The sequence below is a fragment of the Lepidochelys kempii genome, chromosome 8 (assembly GCF_965140285.1).
Source record: "Lepidochelys kempii isolate rLepKem1 chromosome 8, rLepKem1.hap1, whole genome shotgun sequence".
NCBI classification, from domain to species: Eukaryota; Metazoa; Chordata; order Testudines; family Cheloniidae; genus Lepidochelys; species Lepidochelys kempii.
In genome coordinates this window covers 11848698-11859734 of record NC_136387.1, presented here as the reverse complement: position 1 = coordinate 11859734, position 11037 = coordinate 11848698, and the positions used below count along the sequence as shown (strand labels likewise).

The following is an 11037-nucleotide window of genomic DNA, read 5'->3' as shown; positions in this document are numbered from 1 at the left end:
TTGATTGAAATATCAGTGATAACTAAATGTCCATGGACTTTCAAGCTAAGCACCTACCAGAAAATGAGACCACTTATTTCAATTTACAAAGGCCTCCTTTTCCAAAGTGCGGCACGCTCACCAGTGCAGTTAAGTCAATGGGAACTGCGGGTGTTCAGCACCTCTGGGCACCAGGTTTTAAGTATTCTGGTTTGGAATCTGGATGGAAGCCCAGTGCATTTTATCATCCATTCCATCCCCCCAAACCGCTGAGGTGTATCAAACAAAGGATTAAAAAATAATTCAAACACACCAACTGTAACAGTTCAAACATTTTACTAAATCAATTCACACAAATTCCAAATTGCAAATATAATTAAGGACAACAGAGGTTTTTTTGTTTTGTTTTTCCCCCAGATTCATCATTAAGACAAACAAACAAATTAGTTTTGTAGCATGTGTTCTTTTTTTTAAAAAATGAAAGGAACGCCACGCGATGTATTGATAAAGCACCACAACACAGTTACAAAATAGGGTCTGCCGGTTTCTTCCACAAGTAAAAGACTACAGACTGCTAACAACTTTCTGCATCAATCAATACTTCATTAAAATAAAATTATAAAATCTCCTAGATTACACTAAAAATCAGACGATGCCTGGAATACAGTGCATTAACAGCAGTAATGCCAACTATCATCAGTGCCAACAGAAAAACAGTTTAGAAAGTAAAAAACCACCCAAAGAAAACCAACAAAACAAAAAAAACTTTATTCCCCTATATGAGCGAAATTTAAAATAAGGGGAGCTCTGCCTCACAATGAGTTAAGGACTGGGGATGGGCAGGGGGAGAGAATAGGTAGGAGGGCTGGTATTGTAGCTTTCTAGGCTTAGTTGGCATCTAGCTTGGCCATTTCCTGCACATAAATCCCTATACTCTCACTGTCAAAGAGCACAAAGTACACTGTCTTGATTGAAGAGGACATTGTCGACACAAAGTAGCTGGAGATGGCTTTCAGGATCAGTTGGGCAGCAGTTTGCTTCGGGAAGCCATTTCTAGGGGAAAGAAAAAAGAAAAGAAAAGGAGACTTGCACAGAAAGCTTTCAATAGACTAGCCTTGCAACTTGCAAACAATATCTAGGAAGTCTCTTTTATGTAGTGTAGTAATTAAAACTCCAAAGTAACAGTGTGAGAGTTCCAAATGGAATTTAGGTTTTAACACTTTTTTAGCTATTTAGACATAGAGCTCAAATGCACCAGTAATTAAAAAACATTTGTGGAGGAAAATACTCCTAAAACAATAATCCTTTGAACTTTCATCCAAAGATCTTGAATCTCTCTACACCCTAATCCTTAATGAATTAAGTCTCACAAGGCCCCAGTGAAAAAGTTATTTATTATCTCCATTTAACAGATGGGTACACTAAGTCACACAGATGCCAAAGGACTTGAGCAAAGCTGTTTGTGTATAAAGATATTTGCAGGTCCAGGAACAGAACCCTGTAGTTGTGACTCCCGATCCCTTGTGAGAATTTCACAGAGCGATGTTTAAGTGGTATAAAGGATACTTAAGATACTTTTTGCCTGCCAACTAGGAGGCCTAATGAGGCCTCTCTGAAATTCAGAGTTAAAGCCATGTAAGTTATATAGTGGGAGAAGGGCATAAATGTGAGAGACTTGCTCACCTAAATTAAACATTACCTCTGTCACGGTTCCTCCCCCACTCTGAACTCTAGGGTACAGATGTGGGGACCTGCATGAAAAACCTCCTAAGCTTATCTTTACCAGCTTAGGTCAAAACTTCCCCAAGGTACAAAATATTACACCTTGGACTGGCCGCTACCACCACCAAACTAATACTGGTTACTGGGGAAGAGCTGTTTGGACGCGTCCTTCCCCCCAAAATACTTCCCAAAACCTTGCACCCCACTTCCTGGACAAGGTTTGGTAAAAAGCCTCACCAATTTGCCTAGGTAACTACAGACCCAGACCCTTGGATCTTAAGAATAATGAACAATCCTCCCAACACTTGCACCCCCCCTTTCCTGGGAAATGTTGGATAAAAAGCCTCACCAATTTGCATAGGTGACCACAGACCCAAACCCTTGGATCTGAGAACAATGAAAAAGCATTCAGTGTTTTACAAGAAGACTTTTAATAAAAAATAGAAGTAAATAGAAATAAAGAAATCCCCCCTGTAAAATCAGGATGGTAGATATCTTACAGGGTAATTAGATTCAAAAACATAGAGAACCCCTCTAGGCAAAACCTTAAGTTACAAAAAGATACACAGACAGAAGTAGTTATTCTATTCAGCACAATTCTTTTCTCAGCCATTTAAAGAAATCATAATCTAACACATACCTAGCTAGATTACTTACTAAAAGTTCTAAGACTCCATTCCTGGTCTATCCCCGGCCAAGACGACTACAGACAGACACAGACCCTTTGTTTCTCTCCCTCCTCCCAGCTTTTGAAAGTATCTTGTCTCCTCATTGGTCATTTTGGTCAGGTGCCAGCGAGGTTACCTTTAGCTTCTTAACCCTTTACAGGTGAGAGGAGCTTTCCCCTGGCCAGGAGGGATTTCAAAGGGGTTTACCCTTCCCTTTATATTTATGACAACCTCGTACCTCGTCTCCTAAATTTTATAATTACTGTAGTAGGAGGGCTGAAGATGCCCAGGTTTCAGAAAACAGCAGCAAAACCATTCTCTACTTGGGTCACCCTCTGATAGGCAAAAGGGGCTTGGCTGGCTGCAGCCAAGGTAATTTGAACCTTCTGCATCAAGTTTGTTGAATTTGGTCCACAGTCTCCTAATGTAAACACAGTTGTGCATAGTAATTATGCAGCAGCTGGATTAATCAGATGAGACAGGTGACAGAAGAAATGAAGAAGTCAAGAAAGGAGCTGAATGGGATGGAGGAAGTATTTTTAAAGATTTACACGACACAGGAAACTGTAAATATTATACTGACCCACCACAGGTGTTCAATACTTTTACACTAGAATTTTCCTACAGATTTCAAACAAATGTTTTGCCCCACTCCAGGTCACGTCCTCTTCCATATATCTGGATTCCAGCTCAACCCAATCTATTTTATGAAAGCCATTTGGCTCTGTAAAAATCTTGTAAAATCTTCTGTCTCAAAAAAAAAAAAAAAAAAATGCAACCACCTAGTTACATTGCAGCAGTCAGATAACAGATCTGAATGTTGGCTGTGCTGACAATATGTGACAAGTCTTTTGCACATCTTGTTATTGGGAAATATACACAAAAAGCCACTCACATTTTAAGCTCCACTGGAAACAGTTGACCCAACCCAGGAGAATGTCTCTTTGACCTTCTAGGCTCTACAGATTTGGAAGGCTACATAGGCTGGCTACACAACAGGTCAACGCACGTTGCAGAAACACTGATCTGTTGCAAAGAGCCAACTCCCCACCATACCTTCGAGCTGGGGTACAGCTTTGGAGGAATGAGAGCTTGCAAAAAGAACTCTCCACCTCCTATCTCAGCATCTTTTTACCCTTCTCCACTGGAACCAGAGAGACTGCAGGAGTTTCCTATAGCTGTAAAGCCAAAGAAACCCTATTCATGGCCACAAAAGGGGGAGGCAGAACAGATTATGGCAGGCCATGGGCCTCGGTGATTATGGGGGTAATCTGTCCTATCCCAATCACTGGAGAGGTGTGGGTGGGCCCACAACACTGCTGGAGGGAGCATGGGCCTTTGATCACAAAAGTTAGGGTTTCCCTCATTCTGACAGTTTGGTTTCCGAGAAACATCTGGGCCTCCTCTCATTCCTGTCAGCCCCACAGCTGCCACTGTGAAGTTATTGACACTTCTGGGAAAAGCGTCTACAGGTGCATTACTACCTTTCCTGACAGGCAGATTAAAGATTGAGGCACTTTGGTCGTTATAAGGCCCTCATTTACTGTGGTTGCTAAGAGAGGACAGATGGATTGTGGGGAGGCAGCATATGTAGTGGAGAGGCCACTGGACTGAGAATCAGGGGTGGTTCTGCCACTGACCCGCAGGGTGCCCACTGGGCAAGTCACCTCACCTCTCTGTACCCACTTATCTTCACCGCCTTTAACCATCGCGGTCTATTTAGACAAGGGTTTGTCTCTTGCTCTGCGTCTGCATAGTGCTTAGCACATCAGAGCTTTGGGACATGGATACTGGCCTCTAAGCGGTACTGGAATAAAAATAAGAATGCACAATGTGGAACGTGAGTGACTAGTAGCCACAGAGGCTGCTTTCTGTTGTACAAGAGATGCATTATAGGGAACAACAGTACTCGGTACATGGAAAAAGACAGTGGGCAATTTTGAAAATTTTAGCCGTTGACTTTCAATGATTTAGGTTTTTAAAATTGCTTTTGCCTTTTGGAAAATATTAGGAAAGGGTCAAAAACCTGTACCATTAAAAATTTTGCCATTAGCTTTAATGAGAATAGGATCAGGCCCTAAGGAAACAAGGTTGTTTTTTCTCCCCAAGAAAGTTTTACGTAGTAAAGGAAAGTTTTTATTTTTTTTAAAGCCACTCTTGCATTTAAGCAAAGAGAATGCTTACATCATAGTTAGGCTTGGCAGAATTAGATTTTGATTTTTTTTTATAATTTCAATTGATGATATCCATGTTTATTTTTAGGCATTTTTTTCCAATTATTATGGATTCAAATGTTCACAGTTGCAGGAAATGATGGGGGACGATGGTCAGACAATAATTATTTAATGATGGTAGATGTTGAAATTCAAACAGTTTAAGTTTTATAACTTAAAACACAAATTGTCAACATCATGTGTCAAAATAAACAAAGTAACTAGCCTTCAATCAAACTCTAATAAGTTCTCAAGCAGCATTTTTCTTATTCCGCCTATCTATAAATTTCAATTACCATCAATGGAAATGTTTTTTGTCAGCTTGTGTGTCTAGGGTGAAATCGAAGGTTACCGATATTTACCGATAAACTAATCCTTCCTAGCCTTATCGTAGTATTGGAGTTATTGAGATACTCACCTACTAGTAATACAGGGGAATACTACTTCTTACTTACAAACTGCACAACAGTGTTGGGAATTAGTTAGTGTTTGTCCAGCACTTTGAAGATATAGGGCCAAATTCACTCCTGGCATTAACAGGTGCTACCTCTCTTAGCATTGGATTATACCTGCATTGAATCTGGCCAATAATACTGTTTTATTCTTCCTCTTATTATATGCTGGAAGAAGCAGCAGCAAAGCCAGAAGGCAGTTGCCTGTGCCACGTACTACATATTACACAGAACACCTTATCATAAAACATATTCTAACCGACACTGTGTGGTTGTGCTGTACATAATGGGATATTGGACAAGCTGCCTGTAGTAAGCCTGGGATATTTCAGACCTGACGACATGAAATTGCCCATGCTGTTCCCCTCTTATCAGAACAGGTTTCCTCAAGCTAGTTTAGCTGTCCTAGTGAAGCGCATCCCTATATAGGAACAACCCAATGGTGGTGCACAAGCTGTCATGGGAGCTCTTATACAACTTACCCTCCTGGATGCTGGCTTCACAAAAAAAAAAAAAAAAAAGGCATCCGGCCAGTATGCCCCTGTACTCCATCACTCCCCAGCTCCCTCTCTGGTCCCTTGTGGATGTTTCAGACCGATATAAATTAGAGAGGACTTCAGTCTGTTTCTATTACAGGGGTACAGTAGGGGGACTTATGCAGACTAGCGCCAGGAGCAAAGGAGTGTGATAGAGTGTACAATTTTTGGCATGCCCCCGGGATCCTGCTGCACCCCACCCCAATGGTGTCCCAATCAGATGCCAAAAGAGAACACAGGCAGAGCTCTGGGGGCTTAATTCCCAGGATTAAGAGGGCTCCAGGATTAGATTGTAAACTTTATTTAGATTCAAACTCTTGGGGGCAGGTGCTGTTGTTTTGTTTGGTGTTTGTGCGGTACGTAGCATGAGTCCGGGTCCGTGACTGGAGCTTGTAAGTGCTGTGGTAATACAAACAAACAACCACCACCAGGGAGGCATTCATGTCTGCACACTGACTAGATGCAAGGGAGTTTATTTAGGGTCAACATGTTAGAAAGAGCAAAGAGAGACCTGGGGAGTGAGGTGCTGACCAGAGACCACCTTAGGGGCTTTCAGGGAAAACAGGAATTACTTGTATAGCTTTGCACTATTTGTATTTTGAGATTAATTCTTGTAAACCTGCAGTTTGCGATTTTTGCCAAACTGGTGTCAAGACTGATTTAAAGTCAGAGTCCCTGGAATAAAACCCCATTCAGAGGGGGTGACTTTGTATTCACACTGAACCTCTAGTGAACTTCTCTCCCTCATGGTTCTCCCCAGGGCCATGCTACAGTGAGCTTTAAGCCCCTTTGCACAGCACCCCCTGACTTGTGCTCTCTGGAGGCTGGCTGTAGCTGAGCATCTGACTGCTACAAGCAAGCCATTTTATTTCCCCCCTGAAGTACAAAATGATTTATTGTAACTGCCCACACATAATCCCATTCCTCAGCCATAAAAGAGAATGAAGCTGTTTACGTGGGTTTATTGGGTGATGTCTGTTTGGCAGATGTCTGTACTAGAACAGCTGCGTGCATGTGCGGCCTTTGGCGTCTGTTGTCCTTAAAAGCTTTATTTATTTAAAAAAAAGCAAAAACCTTTTACTTTACAAAACAACAGTAGAGACAGAACGAATATATTCTCCTTCATAGAAATTAATTACATTCCCCTTCCCCACTTTAATTAAAGAAAACAGCTAAGTATTTCTCTCTCTCGTGTTCTAAAGGTTGCAACCCCCAACGTTCTCATTGGCTTCAGTGAGAATTACATGCATATACCAAGAGAATATACCCCAAAATCTTGTCCGTCAGTCAGACAGGCTCACAACTGAATATGAATGAAATGATTATTTGGGATTTCATTCTATTCAACAGCAATACACTCCTTGTAACAACGGCTTCTGTAAGTCATCCAGTTGAGAAAAAAAAATATACTTAAGAACCTAAGAATGGCCCTACTGGGTCAGACCAAGGGTCCATCTAGCCCGGTGTCCCGTCTTCTGACAGTGGCCAATGCCAGGTGCCCCAGAGAGAATGAACAGAAGAGGTAATCATCAAGTGATCCATCCCGTCACTCATTTCCAGCTTCTGGCAAACAGAGGCTAGGGACACCATTCCTGCCCATCCTGGCTAATAGCCATTGATGGACCTATCCTCCATTAATTTATCTAGTTCTTTTTTTTTTAACCCTGTTATGGTCTTGGCCTTCACAACATCCTCTGGCAAGGAGTTCCACAGGTTAACTGTGCACTGTGTGAAGAAATACTTCCTTTTGTTTGTTTTAAATCTATTGCATATTTGGTGACCCAAATGTTCTGTTTTGTAAGGAATGCCATGTCAAGGAGTACACTTTGCATAAACCTTGTTCTCCACAAAGTCTCCTTGAAGCTGCATAATCTTACATCCTCTTAAAGTGACATATGCCAACAGTCTTTCTGTATGACCTATTAACTTGTATTTTTAAACCTGGTATGATGTGTGTCCCTTCTGTTTCAATAAAAATGACAAGGATAATTTACATTTTATAGTGCAAATTATCTCAAAGGATCCAACATTGCTTTATACTGTATGAAGGATATACAGGAATCAATTCCCTACTGAAATAGAGCCCCTTCAATGGGGGCGGCGGGGGGATAAGGGGGAGTGTCCCAGAGCCTGGGCTCCAGCCCAAGCCCAAAAATCTACAATGAAATTTTATAGCCCCACATCCTGAGCCCAGGAGCCTGAATCAGCTGGCCTGGGCAGGCCTCGGGTGTTTCACTGCCATGTAGACATACCCTAGGTGTTTGAACCCCGATACTTAGACTAACGCTAAGCCATGTCTCGTTGCTATCATACGACATATGGTGGGGGCAGGTGGGGCTAACTACACACTAAATCTTGGTAAAATAGATTCCTTTTCTTCATGTTTATTTTTCAAGTTTTTGCTAGATTATTAAAATGTGTTAATTTTAAATATTTTAATGCACTCATAAAAATACATTTTATTCACTTTAACGTATTTGTGTACTTTATGATTCTGCAGGGATTATTGTTAAACCTGCTCAAGCCTGAACTATGATTCACAAGAGTATTTCAATTGTGATTTACTGGTTGAATGAGTCTACAAGCCAGGGGCAATTTCATTAAAGAGATCTGAATTGAGTGGGTGAACAAGAATAAATCAATATTGCAGCAATGGGAGTTATGCCCAAGGACTGGAGGATGTGGGGTTGCATTAGAAAATCTGATCCACACCAAGTTAGGTAATAGGTTTGCATGACAACCTTACCTGCCACTGCCAATTGAAGGAAATGCAATTGACTTCAGTTTCTTTTCATCTGCCAGAGCCAAGCAGTTCTTAACTGTCTTTTCCAGCAGCTCCTCACATTTGTCTGAACCCCAACCTGGGCTATTGCAGTGGATCACAAATTTAGCAGGCAGTCCATGGCCTGCACTGACAACAGCTAGTAAGAAACAGAAAGTGAAATTTAATTGCTTTCATCTTGTCAGGATTAAAAAGTACACATGTGAAAGTGTAATTAAAACAGTAAACAGCTTACAGGCACTGCTGTAATCCCCGCGGATCCTTTATCATACAAATCAAATAGCCTGAAGAGATAACATGATTACATAGACTGTTTTACATTTGCTACTACGTTTTGTTGCAGTAATTTGTAAGTTACAACTATAATAGACCTCAATGACTAGAGAGCAAAATCTATCACTGGCGATTTAGAGGACACATAAAGTTGAAGTGGGCACTTTATTGCAACTTTCTTCTTATTTTATCAGATAATATGTTACAAAGTTGGGTTGTCTGTTGGAGTATAAAACTGTTACAGGGCCGCTGTTTTATTGTAATGGTACTGTCAAGTTACCGTACGTGCCAGAATGTTGTTCCAGTCTCAGATTAACTACCTCTGTGATCTTTAGAGGTTGGTGTTAATATACAATTTGTTGAGCCAGCTTTTGATTAGACTGCAGCCCAAATGTCATCAAATGCAAAGATTATGATGTATCTATATATCGACAGGAAAAGCTACAGTAATTATGCAACTGTTTTCTTTTATTCACTGCCAATGCGGCAGTCTGTTTCTGATTTAGTATGAGTCTATTTTGTCTAATTTCAACAGACAGTTTTGGATTGATGTTACCTTAAAACTTCTCTGTCGCATGCATAACCTCACCCTTGATGACTGATACGATGCAGTTTTCTAGTTTACCACTTTCATTATTTAATGAGACAACTGTCCAGTATGGATTTATGAATTTACAGCATTTGATTTATACATCAGAAGACATCTTGTGTGCGCGCCAGGGAACGGAAGAGGGCATTTTATATGCTAATTATATCTTGGCACCCCAGCCCTGGCACAGATGTGCAAGGGACACAAGGACACCCCACAAATGGACTAGTGACAATCAGTCTCCAGGCTCGGGGAGTGGAGAGACAGTTCCTGTGACTTGGGAGCACAAATCTCCCAAGAGGACAGGGCAGGAAGCAAGGCTACAGCCTCACCACCTCTCACCTTCCTCTGGTTGGGTGCAGAGAAGGGAGCCAACTACGTGCATACCAGGGAGCTTAGGGCCAGATTGCGTCTCTATTCTGCGACGCAGTTCAGTGGTGGAAAATACAGGAATTTTATTTTACTTACTTTGGTTTATTTAAAAAATGCCTATTCATAGGCTCAAGTACAAAGTTAGTCACACAATACAAACTTGAATAGCAGTTCACAGTCAGACAGACATCTAACTGCATCTGGGGCTGAAGCTATCTGTGCCCACAAAATTGTGGGTATGAAATGGGAGCTTGCTTCTAACAATCAGACCTGCAAATGTTCTTATTGGCAAGAATTCTCTATTCCACGCTGGTATGTTTTTGGAGCACTTTGTTATTACAATATGGTGGCAATAACTCCTGGAGCCTTGTTATCACATATGGATATTATCCTGTAGGTGCTGCAAAAAAGAGAAAATAGACCTTGGCATGTGGAATTCTGACTGCAGCGGGATAAATTCTAAGAGGCAATGGAAGCACAAGCATTTGTGCACTTTGGGGCCTGCAGATCCTCAACATACTGAATAACTTCAGTGCGAGGCAATTTTGGCATAATTAGCTCTAAAACGTTGGCAGATTCAGAATACATCATAAATCCAAGAAAAATCTAATAAAGCCAGCTGACACATCCCTAGTCAGTGGAATTTTATGTATCATGTGACTCTGATGTGACCACTTCAGTGCCTCTCTTCACTTGTAATACCTTCATACTGCAAGAGGAAAATACTGTGCTGACATGCCTGACTAGTTTTACTGTCTCTGAAATGGAGAGAGCTTTCTGATGGAACTATGGGGACTCTGGAGGACAACTGTTAATTATCCAAAGCAATTTTCACTTATTTCAAATTAAAGTGCTTTGAAAGAGGAAGTATTTTACAGTTTTCTATAAAACATACAAAGTCTGTGTGCAGAATTCTGCTATGGTTACAGCTATACTCCAGGAAGATAATCATGGTTTAGTCTCCACTATGGAACAGGAATCCCCAGAGATAGGGGAAATGTGCAGGGGATGCTGGTGGCATGACTGGAACCCACTTTTCTCCGGTGGTCACAAGCTGGAGGTGGCAGTTTTTGCTGGCCTCACAGAGCCCAGGATTGGGGAAGTGGATTTGTGGCTGAGAGCCACTTTTCCCTGCAGTCTCAGATACTATGCTGAGCACAGTGTGCCTGGGTTTGTGGGTCTGGTTTATACAGTAATAAGAAATACTGTAGAGTACTGTAGTCAATCAAGAATATGGGAACAGCTCACTCTATAATTTTCATGGAACAAGAACCATTAGTAACAAAGTAAGCATTATGTTTTAATGTACGTCTCCATTTTCAAGTTTGGACAAATGAGGACAGTGCACTGAGTGTGACATGATAAAAACTGAGCAACTTGAAAGAAAAAAAGTGAAGATAAACAGCAGACATAAACAGTCATCAATTTTCCTGTCATATCCCCAAGTCATA

At 41.2% G+C, this 11037-nt stretch overlaps 1 protein-coding gene across 4 annotated transcripts in view; it reads right to left on the bottom strand.

Moving 5' to 3' along the window:
* Positions 1-298: 298 nt before the first annotated feature.
* The window catches only part of MACROH2A1 (macroH2A.1 histone), a 72304-nt gene continuing 61565 nt past the window's right edge, over positions 299-11037 (bottom strand). For all 4 annotated transcript variants that reach the window (XM_073355517.2, XM_073355518.2, XM_073355519.1 and 1 more), the window contains exons 8-9: positions 8317-8491; positions 299-1032 (exon numbers count right to left, since the gene is read on the bottom strand). In XM_073355517.2, the coding sequence (XP_073211618.1) occupies positions 867-1032; positions 8317-8491 (341 nt within the window). In that variant the 3' untranslated portion in view covers positions 299-866. The remainder of the gene's footprint in view (positions 1033-8316; positions 8492-11037) is intronic.